The sequence below is a fragment of the Bos mutus genome, chromosome 1, assembly GCF_027580195.1.
Source record: "Bos mutus isolate GX-2022 chromosome 1, NWIPB_WYAK_1.1, whole genome shotgun sequence".
NCBI lineage: Eukaryota > Metazoa > Chordata > Mammalia > Artiodactyla > Bovidae > Bos > Bos mutus.
Genome location: NC_091617.1, coordinates 67,728,663 through 67,749,563, shown reverse-complemented (window position 1 = coordinate 67,749,563; position 20,901 = coordinate 67,728,663). Strand labels below are relative to the sequence as shown.

The 20,901-nt window shown below is 46.0% G+C and overlaps 1 protein-coding gene across 14 annotated transcripts in view; it reads right to left on the bottom strand.

Moving 5' to 3' along the window:
- KALRN (kalirin RhoGEF kinase) overlaps positions 1-20,901 on the bottom strand; it is a 692,774-nt gene that overhangs the window by 478,204 nt on the left and 193,669 nt on the right. For all 14 annotated transcript variants that reach the window (XM_070370301.1, XM_070370325.1, XM_070370311.1 and 11 more), the window contains exons 2-3: positions 7,941-8,015; positions 844-958 (exon numbers count right to left, since the gene is read on the bottom strand). In XM_070370301.1, the coding sequence (XP_070226402.1) occupies positions 844-958; positions 7,941-8,015 (190 nt within the window). The remainder of the gene's footprint in view (positions 1-843; positions 959-7,940; positions 8,016-20,901) is intronic.

The window sequence follows — 20,901 nt, the reverse complement described above, 5'->3', positions numbered from 1 at the left end:
TTGCTTGGATTACTTCTCAGGGCTCTTCTGGCTCTCACATTCCATGTTCCTCTAACCATGCAAAGGCCTCTCCTCCACCTTCTTAAAAGATAAATTCCATGTCCCTAGCATGTCTACCTTGCCACCCTCTGAGCGCAGCACCACCTAGAAACACTCAGAAACCAGTGTTTCTCAATCATTTTTTAAAATCATCATCCTGCCACAAAAGAGGCTTTTTATACTTTTTTCCTTAATCAGCCCCAATGAGATTTTAATACCATAAATATATTGTATATATGTTTATGCACTATATATTTAACTGTGCTTAATACATGAAAGTTTTTTTTTGTGTGTGTGTGCTGTACACAAGAACCAATTCGCATCCCCCTTGGAGGCAATATTGCCCCCATTGAAAATTCATGACCTAGATCGAGCTGAAGGCTGCCTCTTGAATGATATAAATGGAGCTATTTGCCCTAAACTCTAAAAGCCACAAACATATTCAAAAGCCAGAGGTTTTTTAGAAAAAAATCCATTACACAAGCCAGAGTGGAATCAGCCAGAATTTCCATTTCCCCAAGGCAAAGAATGGCTTCCCATCCCTGCCCCCACAGGCCACACTGTCACCTGTTCCAGGGCCTGTCCTGGTCCTCTACGCCTGGAAACTTCACCTCTGCCCATGGTTCCAGCATCCAGCTTCCACTTTGTTCATATGAATCCCAGCAGTAACAATGGGAATGCTGGGAATGAGGTGAACAATAGGTATTGACGTAACAGAAATAATTAGAATCCATTCCAAGGGCAGACAGCTTACTTGCATCAGGCCAGCTTCCCCCTCTCTCCCCTGCAGAACTTTCACCTTACCTTGGCACGCTGGCCAGATAGGTCACCAGTTTCCGCAGGTCTTCCTGTCTTATTCTGTCATGATTGCTGCGAGCAGGGAAGGTCAGGATGGGTCCACCTCGCTTATCACGGCCCCCTGCAAAGAAGAGAAGGATGTTTAATAAAAACCAGCTAGAAACTGCCACAGAGGAAAAAGAATTCTCCTGAGTGCTAGATAAAACAGGCAGAAAGATGGTACCCAGAGAAATCTGGTCACTGCCTTGGGCAAGGGCAAGGAGTTTAGATTTGTGACCTTGGGCAAGTCTTTTGACATCTCTGTTGCCTCATCTGCAAAATGCAGATGAAAATAATGATGACTACATTACAGGGCTGCTGCAAGACTTGATAAGATGGCACATGGCGAAGCACTTTGAGAAGTACTCTCTACAAATATGAGATGATAATGAAGGAGGTGATACTTGCTCTTACTGAGAAAACAAGCCAATGAAAGTGCTATGGTCTTTGGAAATTCAACCTCCAGTTTACTTCTCTTTGCAGACCTCTATGAGCAGAGTGCTCAGGGTTAACTGAATACCGTGGTGAGAAGCCCCTAAAGCATCCAGCTGGGACATCATTGCTAGGAGGTTTTTAGGTTCATAGAAAAGACCTAAGTGTGGTCTACACAGCCAAGGATCCACCCCTGCCTGCCTGCCTGCCTAAGTGCCACCTGTCACTCTTGCTGGAGAAGCCCATGAATCTTCATTGGAAATAGGATGCTCAAGGTCTTAATCACTGCAAATGCATATGTACACACTATGATTACAAATGTCTTCTAAACATCTGGTTTTAAAAAAAAGTGGGGAGGAGTAACTGCGACAATGATCATTGTTTGCTATCAGGATGCTGGGGTTTTACATGGTTGCTTTTTCTTTCCTCTATTTTCCAAACTTTCTACTCCTGATTTATTCTGTGATTAAAAATTTATTCATTAGTGGATGCTATGATTAGGAAGCAGGACCAAATTTCCCAAAAAGGTTAAATGAGGACAAAGCTAAGTTGCAGTAACTGTGTCCTTACAGGCACTGGCCATTTCACAAAGAAGACTCTGTCATGATCTCAGGCTGCTACCTGACACCCCCAGAGCAGGTCTACAAAGGGATCCAGTGCAAGAGGGAGGAAAGGCTGGCAAGGCCACCACCAGTACTGGAAAGCAAGCTTAAAGGTCAGCGCCTTGAAGAAGGGCACTTTCCAAGCCTCCCAGGATCCCACTCAAGTATGAGTTCATGAATATTGTTTCCCTCTGATTGTGGGGTCCAGAAATCACAAGACAGAGGGAGTCTAAACAAACAAAGTCCAACTCATTGCAGGATACTCCTCAGGAAGAAATAAGAAGGCTGCAAGGAGAAAAAGGTCAAACAAGATCATGGCCACTGAGAGATCTGGCCCTGAAGAAAAAATATTTCACCACCACCATCCCCCCTTCCCTGCAGCCCCCACCCAGCCGTATTTGTGTACACATACCGCAGAGTTGGATCCTGACCCCCAACTTCAAACCTTAAAAACCACAGGCTCTCAGCTCTGAATATGGGTGACCAATCTCATCTCATCTACCTTGGAAATGATCTCCATCTCCCAACTGCCTTCACAGGGGGAAAAGGAAGTAAAGGGATCAAGAGGAAAGTTTCCTCAAAGCTAGGAGGCTCTCCCTCACTATCAACCTTCGCCTGCAGTGTTGACCTCATTTGAAAGATTTTCACTCTTGGGTGGTTTTAACTGCAGCTATTGCCTTTCTCACAGTCTTTCTTCTGTGGATGGTTTAAGAGAAGGGAACCTGGGGAGCCAAGGTTGGTGTGATGGCAAAGACTACCGAAGAGGCTTGGAAGGATGTGGGCATTGTCCCTCCTGAGCAGAAGCCAGTTCTTCCCTGGGAGTCAAGAGTTTCATAATCTTGGCTGCAGAAGGTTCCAGATGGTGGTGAGTGGTGGCGGGGGACATGGGATGGGGAGGGTGGGGGAGATGACCCAGGGGAGTGGAATCCCTTCCCTCCAGGAAAAATGAATGGATATGGAGTCCAGAGTAGGCAGCAGGACCAAGCCAGGTATTTTTCAGAAGGAAGATGAACTTGCAAGATTGTAGGAAGAAAAGGAGGAACAGGCATAAAGGAAGAGAATCTGCTGGAAAAAATGGAGACAAGGGATGGATAAAGGCTTCAGGACAGGTACAAGAAGGGGGGCCCTGACCTTTTGTCTGTGGTAGACTCAAAGAGGAAGGAAAAAACAGACATAAGTTAGAAAGACAAAAAGTTCAGCCTGCCTAGGAGACACTTTGTCTAGGTAAAATAGGGTTGAAGGTCAGAGTAGGCTTGAGGTACTGGGGAAAGGGAGGATGGACCATCTTTGGAGAGTGTTCCTAGAGAATGGACAGCCAGACTGGGTATGATGTAGGTTTAAGGGTAGGTGCAGGTATCTGGCTTTAATGAGAGCTCTGTTGAAGGTCTGGCCATGGTGTCCATGCTAGCCTGTAACCTGAGCAAAGGCAGAACAGAGCTCATGCATAGATTAAGTGGGGAGGACTTGGGGAGGAAGGAAAATGGCCTGCTTCTTTGTGAGTTCTCAAAGGAGAGGGAACAGCATATGTTTTATTTACCTGATATCCATACTTCCCCAACTGATAGGGGAACACCAGAAGCAGTCATGGGTAAGAAGATAAGGCTACAGACAGACATATCAAGGTCAAGGTCTTGAATGTGCGTGGCTACAGTAAGGTGGTGGAAGACTTCAGTGCCAAGGAGATTGAGGAGCCATGAAGCTGTAGGATTTGACTGATAATTAACATGAGTGCTGAGGTTCCAGAGGGCACTAAGTAGAGATAAAGAATGAGAACCCTTTGCTGAAGTCAAGGTGCATTGTGGAGTGGGCCCCAGACAGTGGAGACAAAAAAAGCAAAGTTTTTAAAAGATGATAGAGATGATGGCAGGATCTTCAGCAGCGCCATCCCCTTACTTATCCAACACCTGCTGTTTGCCAGTTAATTGAGGCTTTGGTGCTGGGAATAGAGGCTGGGAATATAGAGGATAAATAGGGAGGGAGTGGTCTGATGTGCTAGAAAAGGCACTGATCTCCTTCCGCAAAAGCAGGGCAGGACAGGCCTAGGTAGGAGGCAAGTTCAAAGGCAAGGGAAGTTAAGGCTTTGCTGATTGAGGTGGAGGAAGATGGCACTCATATTTTTCAGGGGGAACCAGGCTCCAGTGGGGACAAGTAGATTAGGGTAATTTTGGAGGAGGACAAGAAAAACACCTCTAGGGAATCATACCAAAAGTTTGGCTCATACAACTGTAGTTCTGCAAGATGCTGATGGATACACAGGGTATTTTTAAGAGAATGTGTTATTTGTATTTTGGGAAATGCTTTCATGTTTTGAATGGACAGTCTCCAAGAAGGTGGCTACAATAGGCAGCATTACCCAAGTTTACTTGAGAGTAAGCCCTTTTTTCTTTTTTGAGGATCATCTCATGTACCTGTTTTTCTATGGAACATGCTTTGAGACATGGGTCCAGAGTACAAATGGTGGTGCCACGGCAGTGTGGAGTTCCTCTGAGAACAAGGGGCATGATGTTGATGGTTGATAAGGTGGCAAAGAGGGACATCGGGAGGAGCCAGATGAGGGTGTGAGCACACACAGAGAACAGGGTGAAAAGGGTCTGCACAGGGAGGCTGGAGAGAAGGGACAATGGGTGCTGAAGGTGGGAGGCAGAAGCACATGAAGGAAGCTAGAGAGAGAGCAGAAGGAGAGCCCATGGCTGAGAACACAGAGCAGGATGGGGCAGGGCTGGAACGATGCAGGCTGCCTGAGCACAGCCACAGATTCTGTTGCACACACGTGCACTCGCCCACACACTGGTGGGCCCTGGATTATTCCAAATGCCCGTTCCCATGGCAGCACAGCTTCCCCTCGCCTTGGCCACACCAGGGCACCAGCAGGGGAGGGGGCTTAACCAGCACTTGGTTTCTCTGCTCAACACTTCCTGCAGGGCTTCTTCTCAGAGAAACATGGATCCGGTACACTGCATTACTTAATTCTGGGTTTCTTTATTTTTATTTTTGTGTTTGGTCTTCTAAAAGCTTAGGATACAAATGCCTTTTTTGGTTTGTTCTTTGTTTGGGGTTTTTTTTTTAGCTGCAGCCAGTCATCTCTCTGGCACCCTCAGTGTCCTTACCAGGCACAGAAGGACAACACTCCCTAAACCCCAAAGTTCCTAGCACCACTTGCAAATGAATAAGACTTACCTCACATAGAGAACAGACTTGTGGTTGTCGGGGGAAAGGGTGGCCCACGTGGACACGTGGGCATGAGTTGCCCACTGGCCCCCTTGGTCCCATTCTGGGAAGCAGCTACCTGCCTCTCACTTGACTGACCATCTTTCTGGCACATTGCTGCTCTGTACACCCTGAGGAAACCTCCTGACGCTTGGAAAGCTCTTTTCTAGGGCTGGCTAGACCCTGCTCCAGGGCTCTAATGGAATTCACATGGGAAAAAATAAGCCACAAACAATCAAGCTAGGGTCCCGATGCCAGACTGTAACATGTCTGCATTCATATGCCCTGAACTGCTGTCCAACAGGATGGTGCTCAGAAGGTATGCATTAAAGCCAGGATGACCTCCAGGAGGAGGCAAAGTGGGAACTGACTTGGGAAGCAGAGGAACGGCTCAAAGGCACTGCAGACAGAGGGAGCCTCAGGCATAAGAGAATGGAAGGATGAGCAGGACACCTGGGCAGAGGTAGGACACCTGGTTAAACAGGCTCCAGGCATTAAAGAAGAGGAAGAGAAACGCTCTGGCTCCCTAGAGATTGTGGCCATGTCCTGGGAGCCCAGATGATGGACAGCAGTAGAGGTCAGAGCCCTGGTGCTACTCAGCAGTCCCAAGACTTCTACACAAGGTCTTCCCAAAATGCTCAGTGAGCACTCAGATCCAAGTCTATGAAGGCTTCAGAGGCTGTCTTCTGTCTCCACCCATACTGAACTCACTGCCACCTGATCGAGTCAAGGATCCAGCCTAAGCTTCAGCTTCTTCAGTGACAGGGGCTCATCACCTAATAAGATATACCAGTGCCTAATGCTAATGGAGAAGGGGAGCTTCCCAGCCACTCTAACAGCAAAAACAGTAGCAAAACACTATATTATTATTACCACTACACTGCTGTGCTTAGTCGCTCAGTCGTGTCTGACTCTTTGCGACTTCATAGACTGTAACCTGCAGTAGCCTGCCAGGTCCCTCTGCCCAGGCAAGAATACTAGAGTGGGTTGACATGCCCTTCTCCAGAGGATCTTCCTAACCTAGGGATCAAACCCAGGTCTCCCACATTGCAGGCAGATTCCTTACCGTCTAAGCCACCAGGATACCACTACTACTGCTACTACTACTAATAATAATATAGAATGCACTTAGTACTTACAAAGGCTTGACTACTCCCATCACATACTCCACCTTCACTTCCCATCCCTACACTCTGAGTTATCAGTCTCCCCTCCAGTCGGGTGGGAGACACCTGCTGCTTGGTTTCTCCTTCCTCAACCCCCCCGCCCCCTTTCTCCCTTCTCTCCATTTTGGCTGTCACCCATCAGTGCGCCCAGCAGTGCCTATGGAGTGAACCCCTGCACTGAAGGACTCTGCTGGCTCTTTCCCTGTGATTCCATTGTCACTCCTTGTAGATGGCCAGAATCATCCAGAAACAGAAGTTCAATCTATGAAGCCTAAGTACCTGGGTGTATTTTTTAAAAATCTGATCCCTGGCTATGCACACTGCCATTCCCTCAGCCCCTGCTAGAGACTCTGAGCCAGGAGGCCTATATTGATGGCCTAGAACTGGCACCCATAGTGATGCTGGTACACCTCACAGTTCAGTTTCAATTACATCAGCAGTTACCAGACTTTTTCTTAAAGGGTCAGATGGCCTGTGGTCATCTGGTCTCTGGTAGAACTACTCAACTCTGCTATTACAGCAACAAAGCAGCCATTGGCAACACTGGTAGTAGACTGAATAATGGCCCCCAAGCATATCAAGCCCTAATCTCTGGAACCTGTAAATGTTACCTTATTTGGAAAAAGAGTTTCTATAGATAGTGACTGTTAGCGCTCTAGAGATGGAAAGATTATCCTGGGTGGTCTGAGTGGGCCCCCAAGTGAAGTCACAGGTATCCTTACTGTGAGGCAGAAGGATCTAACATAAACAGAAGAGCAGAAGGCAATACCACCAAGGAGGCAGAGACGGGAGTGGCATGACCACAGGCCAAAGGATGCTGGCAGCCCCCAGAAGCTAAAAGAAGCAAGAATCAAAGTCTCCCCCAGAACCTCTGGAGGGAGCACAGCACTGCTCACATCTTGATTTCAGTCCAGGAAACTGATTTTGGACTTTTGGCCTCCATAACTGTGAGCGAATACATGTCTATTGTTGTAAGCCACCAAGTTTGTGGCAAGAGGAAGCTAATACACTACTAAACATGGGCTATGTTCCAATAAAACTTTATTTGCAAAAACAAGTGCCTGGCGTGCAGCAAAACACAGGCTATAGTTTGCTGATCCCTGAATTAGACATTAAAAGGACTGGGTGCACAAGACATGCTATAGAGAAAAGTCAGAAATGAATATTATTCAGAAAAACAAAAAATAGATACAATTACTCACTTGAGTTCCCTTTGCTAGAAGAAGAGATAAGGAAGAGCCAGAAAAAAATTTACATCTCTTGTCCTTGACCCACTTAGAGATGAAACTAAATAAAACCTGTGGGAAGGTGTGAAGGGGACAGACCCTTGCATCTCTCAGAGGGGCCTCAGCAGCTCCCACAGGCCTGACAGGCCTGGAAGGGTAGGGCAAGGTGAGGTGGATGTGCGTAGGTGCATGATGGACCCACCTTTGGTTGTGAATGTCCTCCAGGATACCCAGTGGGGACCAAAGTGCTCCTTTCCCTTTCTGCCTACCTCTGGAGAGAGGAGCAGCTGCTTTGAACATCACCACCACCCCCACCTCTTTCTCATTAGCACACAAAGAAGTGCATGCCTGCACACATTCCCAACACACACACACACACACACACAAACTTCTCTAGATCTGTAACAGAGGAAACTTGCATAGACACTCACCAGACACGAAGGCCACTTTTTCCTTTAGGATGGGAAGGACATCAGAAGCTTTCAAACCATCATTCCGAAAAGAGCCTGTCAGAGAATAAAACAGAAGGAATCAGAGTGAAAGGGGTCCAAAGACTGAATCCCTCGGTTCCCCCTTAGCTTTTCAATCCCCTCATGGGCCAGAAAATAATGCCCTCTTTGGGGCCCACAGCCTAGCCCAAGAGCAGGAGAGGCTCCACAACAGAAAGGACACTTTGATATGATGCCAATCCACAGGGGTGACCAAGAGTATGCCCCTCTGGGTCCTTTTCAAGAAGACGACAGTGCAACTCACCTGCCCCCCCAATTATACACAAAATACCATGTCCTGGAAGCAAAACTACAGCCCCATTGCTGTGCACTTGAAGATGGGGGTTTTTTGGAAATCGTTTTTGTACTTCCAGTGCTAGCACAGTGGCTGGTACATAGTGAATGTTACACACTAGACACTCAGTAAATATCTGTTGAACAAGTCAAGTTAACATCAAGGTGGACCACAATGTCCTAAATAATTCCTTTTGCTTTTTCCTCTATGTGGCATAGCAACTGTTAGTCTTCATTTTACAGATGGAAAAAGTGAAAATTCCTGAGAAGCAAAGTCGAGCAAAGCATTTTCCAGCTCTTCTCCCTTCCTTCAGTGTCACTGTCATCAGTCCACATGAACGACTGATGAGCAATGGCAATTCCACGGGAAGCAAATGCACTCCCTTCTTCAGCAGCTCACTCTCTGCCTAAATCTCATTTCTCAGGTGGAAAGTCATTTCTGGGGTCCAGCTGAGCTCCTGTTAGGAGGCTGGAGGCAGAGGCCTGGGGCTCACACAGAATAGAAAATAACAATGTGCCTGGAGAAACAGCAACCTCAGGAAGCAAAGGACAACCCAGGCTGGTGTTAGATGTGTGGGAAGGGAGGACTCAGCTTACACATGCACACATACAAACTCCAGGCCATCTCACCACCCCTTGTCATTTATCCTGAGTACCCCAGAGGACTCTCAGGGAGAGCCAGCCCACACTCAGAGCCCTGCAAGCTGTAAATGGAATTTCTGCTGTGTACCACCTTCAGGAACATGGCACAGAGGGACCCCAGAAGAAAGGCAGCCCTGTGTGGGCTCAGTGAGACAGAGCTAGAGACCACGGACACCCCTTCAATGCCTTTCTCCACTTGCTTTCTCCCTTGTGCGCCCAACCTTATAATCTACAAAGGGGAGAAACGTGTTGAGAAGGATGGTCTTGCTCAAAGCGTCTCAATTCCTAATCACTGACTATTTCAAGCATCCAAAATTGTTGGGAATTTTGGCAACACCCCAGGACTAAGATCACTGCCTAGAGAAGGGAAATAAGACAGTTGCACACTCAACCAAAGAGGAGAAGCAGGCTCAGAATGCCAGTGTCCATGGTAAGAGGTCATATGCTGGCCCAAGACAAATTTACAAAGGATCTCTGACCCTTCCATCTATTTCCTCATTTTCATTTTTCACTAAATGTAGACAGTGATGCTTTTTGCTCATCAGTTGCTTCTCTTTATAAGCTGACCCAGAGCAGCTGATGCTGAAGTAACCAGCTGCAAGGCTCACTTTGAGAAGACTGTGGGCAATAGAAGAAAAAAAATAACACCATAAAAAGAAAGTTCTAACTATAGGACTTTTTGTACTTTCTATCTTTGTTTGTACTGATCTTTATGCTCTGACTTTATCTTCCAACAAAGGAAAGCTATTAAACCTCACCAGTAGAAAGTAATTAGGATCAATGTGCTGCTGCTGCTGCCAAGTCGCTTCAGTCGTGTCCAACTCTGTGCAACCCCATAGATAGCAGCCCACCAGGCTCCCCCTTCCCTGGGATTCTCCAGGCAAGAACATTGGAGTGGGTTGCCATTTCCTTCTCCAATGCATGAAAGTGAAAAGTGAAAGTGAAGTTGCTCAGTCATGTCTGACTCTTCGCAACCCCATGGACTGCAGCCTACCAGGCTCCTCCTTCCATGGGATTTTCCAGGCAAGAACACTAGAGTGGGTTGCCATTGCCTTCTCCAAGGGTCAACATAAATTATCATAAAAAATTACAAATAGATACATAGATAATTTTTCACCATGATGCAATAAGAATAAGCTTCAGTTTCCTGGGCAAGGAAGAGTCCTATTAGATTTTACCAGCTAGACAGAGATCATCTTTAACACATGAGTTATGTGCACAGAATGATATATCTGCATCAAAAGTTTTATTTTCATATATGGAATACATCTTTCTATACATCAGTTTTAAAACATTCTCCTTGACATCACTACATACACTATTAATTTCTAGAGAAAAAAACTTAATAAGTTAAACTTCAGTTCTGTGTCCTTCCAGATTATTTCCAAGTTCAAAAACAGCAAGACCCAAGCTAATGAAATATTACTGTATAACAACAATCCACATAACCCTCTTGTCTCCTAAACTCTTGTCCTATTTTTTTCCACTGTTGTTTCTCTCCTGCTCTACCATGTTAAAGTATACAGAAAATGAAAGTCGCTGTAGCCTTTTCCTTCTCCAAGGGATCTTTTCAACCCAGGGATCAAACCCAGGTCTCCCACATTGCAGGCAGATTCTTTACCAGCTGAGCCCCAAGGGAAGCCCAGTAAAGTATACAAGATGGCTCTAATTTCCATACAGTTCCCAGACAATTAAGGAAGAAAATGCTATAACAGAAGCAAAAGGTTACCCATCCTACCACCTCCCACCTGTAGAGAGACAGAGAGAGAGCGCTTGGAATTCCATTCTGCAGACCCCACTCATCAAGCCCCACCTCCTCCTTCTCCACTCCAGACTCCAAGGCCTGAGAGAAGAGGAGCAGCTTATCCAGGCAGCTTGCAGTTACTGCTCCAAGTATACGTCACTATCTTGGGTTGGGCTGGCAGGGGTTGGGGGTCCTTTCTCTTCCCAGGCCGGAGTTTTCCCCATCCAATTCAGACCACAGCTGAGCTATTTCCTAGGTTGTGTGTCCAGCCATAAGAAAACCTAAAGGGTCCAGGTTTACAAAATCCCTAACTAAAGGATAATCATTTCCAACAGCAACAACATTTTTCACATTATAAAAGGATGTGATCCAGGGTCTCTTTAAATAAAAGTTGCCTTAGTGGTTTGAATTAGTTTCCTATTTGCCAGAAATTGAATTACAAATAACTTTTCAACAATGTATGTATTATGTAAAGCCAAGTAGAGCTAAACTAATTAGTCTAGCAGCTCAGAAGTTGGTGACCTTGCATAGAAAACCTATTTGCACTGGCTAAAGATCCTATGTATCAATAACCCCATGGCCCTTGTGAAACCAGTTGTCATACATAATCTGTAAGAAAGGAAAACTTCATTGAACACTAACTCAAACAGAACCAATGAAATAGCAACATGTTTTCACTACTAGGTACATGTCTGCACAGACTCATAGTAAATGTTCAATAAATATTTGATGACAAAATAAATATATGAATGAAATGTTAACCTTTCCTAAAGTGACTTGCACAAGGTCAGTGGCCTCATCTGTCACACCAAATGCTGGTGATCTGAGTAGATGATCTCCAGAGTACCACTCAGCTCTAGCATTCTGAGACTTTTTAAACCTTTTCCTCATATTTATTGGCCTTTGAGATCCTTAGATTATCAGATCAGTATGTTTTGAAAGAACCAATTTCCTGACATGATTCAGTATACTTCAGGAAGACAGAACAACTCTTCCTTGGACTTCCAGTCCATTCTTCCCCAGGAATCAATTTAGAAATTGGAATACTCAGGGCACATCACACCATTTTGCAGACAGCCAAGTTACCAAAATGAGAGACTAGTGACAGGAGAACTTCCGGGGGCATCACACTTTGAAGGAGGCAGGCCTGAATGGCAAATTCTCTCTCTGATATAAAGGTATATTTGATGGCACTAATAGACTATAAACCCTAGGTCCCTTGCTACCTCTAAAGAAAGCCTGGGAAGAAATAAAAGCCCCTGTGCTCTTGCAGTTACTGCAGGAAAAGAAAGAACCAGGGGGCTCCCTCATGGACCTGACTCAACATGAATGCTGTGCTTTATCTTATGGACAAAGACACACTTCGCTGGTGCTCAGTGCTAGTTCCACCCCATTCACGTCCTGCTGCTGTCAGAATTACAAGCCTGCTGTTCTGTTAATTAGCAACGTTCAAATGCTCTACATCTATTAGGGAAGTAAAAGTTACCACTGCCATCGCCCCAGGATCTCCAGCATGGGTCTTCTCCAAGCCCCACTCTTGCCTACTCCTCACTCCAAATGGGCTATGCTCACATTGCTGCTGCCTGCTCCTCTTCACATTTTCCTAGTCACTGTTCCCATGCAAGAAGATGCCAATCACCCTCATCTGGCTCCCAGCCTCTGTGTGGCTCCCTGAGGCAGGAGCACAACTGGCCCTCTGTCACAGGCCCTGTCTGTGGTTCCGTAGCTCTGGGATAGCAGGGAGTCTCTCAGGGGAGCTGGAGCATCATCTAGGTAACCTTCTTTAGGAAGCAATCCTGATTTCAACAAAAAACAAATAAGCCACTGTTGAACATTTGGAGGTGAAAGCTGCCAGGGTACCCATGGATTGCTTTTTGTTTCCTTTTGGTTTGCAGTCACTCCCCCTTAATTTGCACTTAGAAGTTACTGTGTTAAGTATTCTAATGTTGCATCAAATGGGCCCGAACCCTGTTTAGCTACTGAGACAGCAAGTTGCACAGTGCTCTGGTCTCCATCTCCTCTTTCCACTCCAACCCTGTGTGTCCAGGATGGAAGGCTTGATCATGGTGGCACTGAAAGACTGACTGATCTGCCACACAAAAATGATTTGGCTTAGAGCTGAGAGTTCCAAGAGCTCATTAGGCCAAACCTTAGTTTGGGCACTATTTGGACAATTTCCTATTCCCAGAGTCATTCTTTTATCAATTATTTCTTGAACCCTATTATGTGTGAGGCCTTATGTTAAGCTTTGGTTATACTTTGACAAGTAAGAAATGGATCCTGCTCTCCAGGAGGCTTCCAGGCAGAGGTAAGTAGGCATGCAGACAAGACAGTGAGCTATTGTCAGAGACAGGATAACATGAATGCAAAGGAGTCCAGAGGAAAGCCTTAAGGATGAGTCCTAACTGCTTGCTACTTAAAGTAACAAGCATCACCGAGCAGCTAGAATCTTGCTAGAAAAGCAGAATCCCAGGCCCTACCCCAGACCTACAGAAACAGAACCTGTATTTTAACAAGAAGCTCAGGTGAGGAATACACCTCATGTTTAGGAAAGTGCTATACTCTAAAGTTTGTCTTTGTATTCCAGAGTTGCCTCAGAAGCGGAGATAGACAAAAGCATCCTTTAGCCCAGTCTAAACTGAACCCCTAAAATCTGATCTAGGGCTTCTGCTCACGGCCAACCCCCCGCATAGGATTCCAGAGATTCAGCCATTACTCTGTGACCCAAAACTCAAATCCAGCTCTGGAATAAAAAGGCTATCCAGGAAGGCTATCCTCCTCCAGGGCACTGAGACTGGACCATGTCATATTTTTTTATGGTAGGAACTTTTATGAATAACACTTGTTCAAACTGCTCAGAATTTTGGTAGTTTAAATCACTTTCTCATAGACCAGATGCTTTAATTTCACAACAAATCTTCGTCTACACCAGGCCTCAGACCCCTCTGCCTTCTGGAACTGTTCTCAGTACCACAAGCACTGCCACTGATCATATTTACAGGCCAAGATGCCATCTCTGAGATAGCCCTGGAGGATAGAGCATCCAAGTGGCGTATGCCTGTTTGCCACACCTGCTCTCCCACCCACGGTACAAAGCCCTGAACACTGGGCAACACTGGATGAGAAACAGAGGAGAGGGGCTGTCACCCTAGGGAGCCTCACATCTATGGAGAGCACAGTGCTCATCCCGGGCAATTTGCTCCTTAGGAGAGGAGACCCAATTTTTGCCCTCTGAGAGTTTTCTGCCTAATACCTAATGCCTATTTCCTCTGACACCAGAAAGCTACCAGACACAGTACAAAAAGATAACTTAGATTCTGAGATGCTGATAAAGATCCTGCCATCTTGCCTCCAACATGGCTGGCCCACATCCCCTCTACCCTGATTACTGCTGCCATCACCCACTGAGTTACCAAAACAGAACCTTGGAGGCGTATCCCAGACTCCCCTCCATTGCAAATATCGATTCAGTCACTTGATAATGTTGATTCTGCCTCTTCAGTCTTTCTCTAATGAATCACTCCTTCTGGGCAGTTTGTTTGACCACCCCCATCAGGTTGAGCTGTCCCTGACTATACCTTGTACTCTGTTACTCCTAAAAGGCATTTCTGGGTTTTCATTCTGTTCCCCCATTAACTGCCCACCATACCCCAAGGGTGGGGACCATGTCTTACTTGGTGCTCTACTCTAGCACCCAGCACAGTGCCTGTCATGCAAAAGAGGCTAAAGAAATACTGAACTGAGACTGAGCACACACAGGTCCTAAGAAGACAGAGAGTAAGAGTGGTGAGTGGTCAGGATGGTTCCCCCAGGAGGTGATCTTTGAACCAGATTTTGAATAAGGGAGGGGCCAAAGAAGAATGCTCTGATGGGAAGCAGTACATGCCAAGGCAGAGAGAAAGGGGAAAGCAAACCGTGTGCTACAGATGGAGAGATTACTGGCTGAACAGAACAGCAGGGTTAGAAAGGCATGGTGGTAAGGGGTGGGCTGTGTGATCTCACTCTGAACCTGATCATTCTCAACAGGTTGGGCTCCTGAGAAGGCCTCCAGCAAAGACGTGGCTGCAAATGCCTACAGAAGCTCAGAGAGCTGGATTGTGCCACAGTAAGGACCAGAGCTGGTAGAATCTGGCTGGTCCCAAAGGAAGGCTATAGTTCCGGAATGGATTTGGATCCAGCAGGCACTGACTCCAACCTCCATGAGACATCCTGTTCTGTCTTCAGGGAGACAGGGTAGGACGGGACACAGCCCCTGCTGAGGTGGCTGGTGGGATGGGGTGTGGGGGGCACTGGAGCTTGGCCTCTTTGTATCTTCTCCCTAGGTTCCAAGACAGGCAGGAGGAATGTTTGCTTGCGAGGTACCTCCTGGGAGCCTGCCAGGCTGGGAGTTTGGGGAAGACCCCATGAAGATGCAACATGGAACGATTCATAAAGGGAAGAGACTCAAGGACATGGCTCCTTCTGTGTGGGGACTAGTTGGGGGAAAGCTCTTGGGAGAAGATGCTGTCAGTGCAGCTGGGATGAGAGGGAACCCACTGGTGCAAAGAGGTAGTGGTCTTTATTCCCCTCACTGTCCTTTCTTTCCATCCTCTTTTCCTATATTAATTCAAGACAAGGATGAGAGGGGAAAGGGTAAGAGAGATAAAGAGCTGGAAACACACACACACACACACACACACACGCAGATGGAAGTGATTGTCTTGTCTCGTCTTTACAGACGCTAATGAGCTATTGAGGCAACTGCCTGTGGGAAACTCTTTCAGGGACTATAAATATGTTCCTTGGCACTCTCCTTAAAACACCTGCCACTGAGGCAGGAAGTGTGTGCAGAGCTGAACGGAAGGAACAAATCTGGCCAAGAAAGAGAAGGAACAGCTTTGTGCCAGCAACAGACACACAGCACAGTGTGGGAATTCATTGCCTCTGCCCAGTCTGGGGACCCATTGCCTCCAGTCAGGCTGACTCCCTGCAGTGTCCTTCACCACTGACACTTGCAAACATCAGATCAGCCAGCAGCATCCTCCCACCCCACGAGCAGCAGCCACGGAGCAGTGATAGTGCGGCAGGCTCTCACCCCCACAGCACCAGGCCATAGCACTTCTGAGAGAAGGATAGTCACAAGCCTCAGCTCACCTGATCTTAATGCAGAAAGGGAGGGGCGGGGTGGTGGTGGTGCAAAAAAACAAAAGGGCTCCTCTCTCAGTAATTACTAAAATTAAGCTTTTCCAAGCAAACTGATAGGCGTTATGCCAGAAACTGGCAAGGATGGCCAGACTGAGCCGTCTTTACATGAGGGGATGCAAGGTCTACCTTCTCCGAACTCTGGCATGCATCTGAATGTCACTCCTCACAATGACCACTTTCTGCCCTTCTTCATTGTGAAGTGTGCCTCTTCCCCACAGTACCTTCCCTAACTCCTTCCTGACCCCAGGCTGGCCCGGCTTCCCTTCTCTCTACATCACGTGGCAGGCACCCCACTGCAGTGAGGTCTCCACCCCTGAATTGAGATCTTTGTCTAGACTCTTAAGCTCTTGAGGGAAGGAACTGGGTGCTTTTCTCCATATCTCCAGTGCACGGCACACAGCTGGTGCTTAATGAGTGACCTAGGAACTGAATCTTATCCATCCACAGTGCCTTCTACACAAACGGTGCTTAAGAGCAGCTGTGCCTCTTCCTCTCCTGGTCCCGCTTTGTGCCTGCTTCCACCCCATCTCCATCTTTCTCTCTCTCATGCTTCACACAAACTCTAACTGTGGCCTACTTGACTGTTAACTTCCTAAAGTCAATATTAGATATAAAGGCCTGGCTAATAGGCTACTTCTGAAGAGCAGAAATGTGTAACACTTACCATTACTAAATTAGCTCCTTTAAAGATCACTAATAATTAGCACTTTAAACATATGGGTAACACCTCTCTGAGCCCAGCTAATGAGCAAACCATTTCTGTTTATTCTTCACAAGCTTTAGCATTAGCTTGAGTTGAGACCTCAGCTGCAATACAGGTTCACTCACTCTCCCTCCCTTCCCAGAAAAGTTGCCATCATTTAATGTACTCTGGACACAAGAAAATGGCCACTTCAAAAGAAATTATACTGCTCATCACTTTTTTTAACAGAGTCTTTTCTAACTGATCAGGTTATTTAAAGTGCTCATACCTTACAGATGGTGGTGATGGTGGGAGATTTATTGTCTTTTTGTTACACTGAGCATTAGTCTTGGATGGGTCCTCAAAGTAACACAGAACATTAGCCAGAGATGAATATAAATAAGCTGTTGAACATTAGCAGTATATTTGCTTTTATACTATGTTTAGAGAGAGCTATACAGGTACTCAGAAGCAGAGGGTGTGTACTATGGAGGTTTTGACATATAAAAGGTTTACTCCTTGGAACCCTCACTCTCAGTGTCTTTCCTTCTTCCCCGTGTGCATATCAATAACATTTTAATTAATTTTACTTTAATCAGGATATTATGACTTTAGTTAAAAATGAAACTGTTGACTTGAAGAAAAGTCAGCTTAGGCCTCTGTCATTATAGAAGGCGTTCAAGCAGGCATCCAAACATGAAATGGCCCATTGGTGGAAGCAACGCCAGAGGGACATACTGGGCACAGACTGGACGCAGGTCCACCACAGACATGGAAAACCAGGGCCTAAGTAAAAAACAGGTTTGCAAAATTGCAAGTGCAGCCTGATAGGTGAGAAAGGCCATACCCGAAGGTCATATTGTTGAATAAACTTTAGCACACTAAAGCCCCTTCTCCCACTTTAAGGACATGCGTGCTGCTGTCCTTGGTCCTGAGTTAGATGTTCAGTTGCTACTCAGAGTAGCTGCTGTCCAGCCTGCCTTAGGATATATGAACCAAATGAGAAAGAGTCAGAGATGACAGAGACGTTAATAGGTATCAGAAAGATAAACAAATACGAAAAAGTATTGAAGGGCATAGACATGGAGACATTACTGTAGCGAATTGAAAGAGTCATTTTGGGATTGTTTTCAAATAATTGCAGCAATGAAGAAAGGTCTGTGTATATCACACGACACAGACACACACACACACACACACACACACACACACACACACACCTCCCATGGAAATGAGACAGCATGAACTCATGTCCCCCAATATTATATGTTGGTTTCTGAATAAACTGACATAGATGGGTTGGTCATGGAAAGACTCTTAGAGTTTTAAGGAATTTTAAAATCTCGCCTTAAGTATTACCTTAAGCTATTATCTAAACACTGTACAATTCAGCTCAGTAAATATTAACTGAGCATCTATATGTGCCAGGTAAAGTCCCAGTCACTATGGGTAAAATGAAAAAAATGTAGAGTTTCTGACCTTAAGGGACTTTCAGTTTAGAGGGAGACTCAGACATGTCAACATGTAATCTTAATATCAAGTAAGGAGCATAATGGTAGAGGTACACACAAGGGACAAACATTCAGAAAATGCCAAAGGGCTAATGCAACTCAAAGTATAAGAAAGTGTCTGAAAAGTGAAGGGGCAGTAACTAGAGAAGAGGCAATAGGTTATGGGTACCTCAGCAAGGCCCAGGACTAGACTGGACAGTAGCGAGTACTGAGGTCTCTCTAGTGGGTTTCAGGGAATAGAGAAGAGTAGCTAAGACATGGTGAGTTCCCTCCTACAACCCAGACCCTCTCCACAGTATCAGAGTGATCAGTTAATGTTTGCCAGAGATGAACAATAAAGTTCCCTTACAGACTTAGCATTATGAGGAGCTATCATAAGTTAGGAAATGACCAGGATCAGGAAGGGTCTGACTCATGATGCCTGATATCTCTTTAGAAAGAAGCATAACCATGTCACCAGAGAAGGAATGGCAGCCCACTCCAGTATTCTTGCCTGGTGAATCCCATGGACAGAGGAGCCTGGCATGCTACTCTGTCCATGGAGTCTCAAGAGTCAGACACAACTTAGCAACTAAACTACTAATTACTACTAACCATGTAATGTGTCAAATTGGAAACCAAAGTAATCCAAATATCTCATGAAGCTAGAATTCTTCTCCAGAATATGGAAAACAAGGATCTTGGGGCAGGGGAGGGTATCTGCAAAGGGTTGCCTAGGTAACCTTCAACTCTGCTCACCAGAGGACATACTAAGCTGCACATTCCAGGAGCATCTGGTAGACTGAAACTGGCTTTTTAACCTTGCATCAAAATGTATGTGGTGGGAAAGGCCTTGAAACTCATGAAAATACATGCAATTTATTGAATACATGTCCATACATGTTCACTTTTCTGAGAATTGTGTAATTCCAATTTTCATGAGATGTCCAAGGGGTCAATGGCTCCCTAAATGGTAGAGAACCACTGGTCTAAAGCAAAGTCAAATGAGAGCCTACAATCTGTCTTGAGTTCTAATCAGTAAACCCTATCACCCAGCATCTGTCTCACTCATGGCCCACTAACAGGGTTTAGCTGAGACCCAATACAGTTGTTGGGCTTCCCTGGTGGCCCAGATGGTAAAGCATCTGTCTGCAATGCAGGAGACCTGGGTTCAATCCCTGGGTTGGGAAGATCCCCTGGAGAAGAAAATGGCAGCCCACACCAGTACTCTTGCTTGGAAAATCCCATGGACAGAGGAGCCTGGTAGGCTACACAGTCCATGGGGTTGCAAAGAGTCAGACATGACTGAACAACTTCACTTTCACTTTCACTTCAATACAGTTGTTGGGCTAGAAGAGAAAGTAACTAGAGAAGACAAATGATTTAGATTCCTTAGCTTGGATAAGAGGAATCTGAGGCAGATGGTAGGATGTGAAGGCTGAGTGCCAGATCCTGTGTTCCAAAGATAAGCTTCAGAGATGGTTTTCTCTCATTACAGAGTTACTGAAAGCCAGAATGAGTGAGGTTAAACACAAAATGAGTTGTGTAAATGTCTAGGTAGTGCCTTTGCTGGATGCCTTCTTAACTGAAGATTTCCCTGGTTTCTAGCAAAGTGATGACAACTTGACCCAAGACCACTCCTAGACCGTGAGGGGTTATGGTCAGAATTAGAGCTGACAGAGAGAGTCTGCAAACTTATTTAACATGATCCCCCGGAGGCTGCATTGTGGCAGGATGAGAAGGAGGCTCTCAGATGTTCCTAGTAAGGCAGCCACACCAGAACAAGCCTGGCCACTATTTGCTCATCAAATCATCTTGTACCAGATGGTGAGCTCTCTCAGGGTAGCACATCCTGAGAGGGAGCTCACATCCCTGAGTAAAGCACAGGCTCTGGATTCAGACAGAACTAAGTCTGACTCTCAGCTCCAGCACTTATTAGCTGTGTGCCCTTGGACAGCTTACTTAACATCTCTGGGTCTGTTTCTTCATCAGAGATTTAAAATATCTACCTTACAGGCTGTGGTGATGATTAAAAGAGAAAATCTATTTGAAGGTACCAGACACATAGCTGATGGTAGGTCCCCATGATACTCCTCTCCTTCCTGTTCATCTTGGCAGTCCCAGCATGGGCCGTAGTATGTAGTACGTGTTGACTGTGTCAATAAATGAGTTAATGAATAAGTGAATAGAGTAAATTCAGAAGACAGCAACTAAAAACTGCCTTCCCACCTTCCCACTACATACCTGTAAGCCAAGCTGCTCATACTTAACTGTGTAGTTGCTCTGAATTTTTATCATTTCTTTCCCCTACCTAATATCGGCTATTTGGCAAGCACTCCAACCATTCCTGCTCCCCAAAGCCTGGTTCCTCAGATGCAAAAGAAAAGTATCCCCAATGGGAGAGCAGCTGCTGACTGAGTGCTCACCCTGTCCTTCTATGTCCAGAGAGCTATGGTCCTGGGCACCCCTTCCACACTAATCTCTATGTGCTTGTCCCTGTACCTAGCCAGCCTTGCCTCTTCTTCCCTAGCTCCTCTTCCCCACTGCTCTGGATTCCAGATGAAGGTGTACTAATTCAGATGGCATTTCTGAGAAGTACCCCTACTGAAAACACATCCCAAAAGCAAGGCCACCATCTGAGATGAGATGGGCCTGACATCTACCTGTAGGCAGAATCTTCACAGCCCTGTGAGGAGAGACAACAGCTTGTGGGGAGAAACAAGAGGCCTGAGGGGAGTCCCTGTTCTGTGGATCTTTTCCCTTGTTGCCCTTGAGTTGTCAAGCCACTGAGTGGAGAATTCACAAAGGCAGAAAGGGCTAAAGAGGTCAAAGAGCTAGGTTTGGAGGCCAGGGGAGTGGCAAATACAA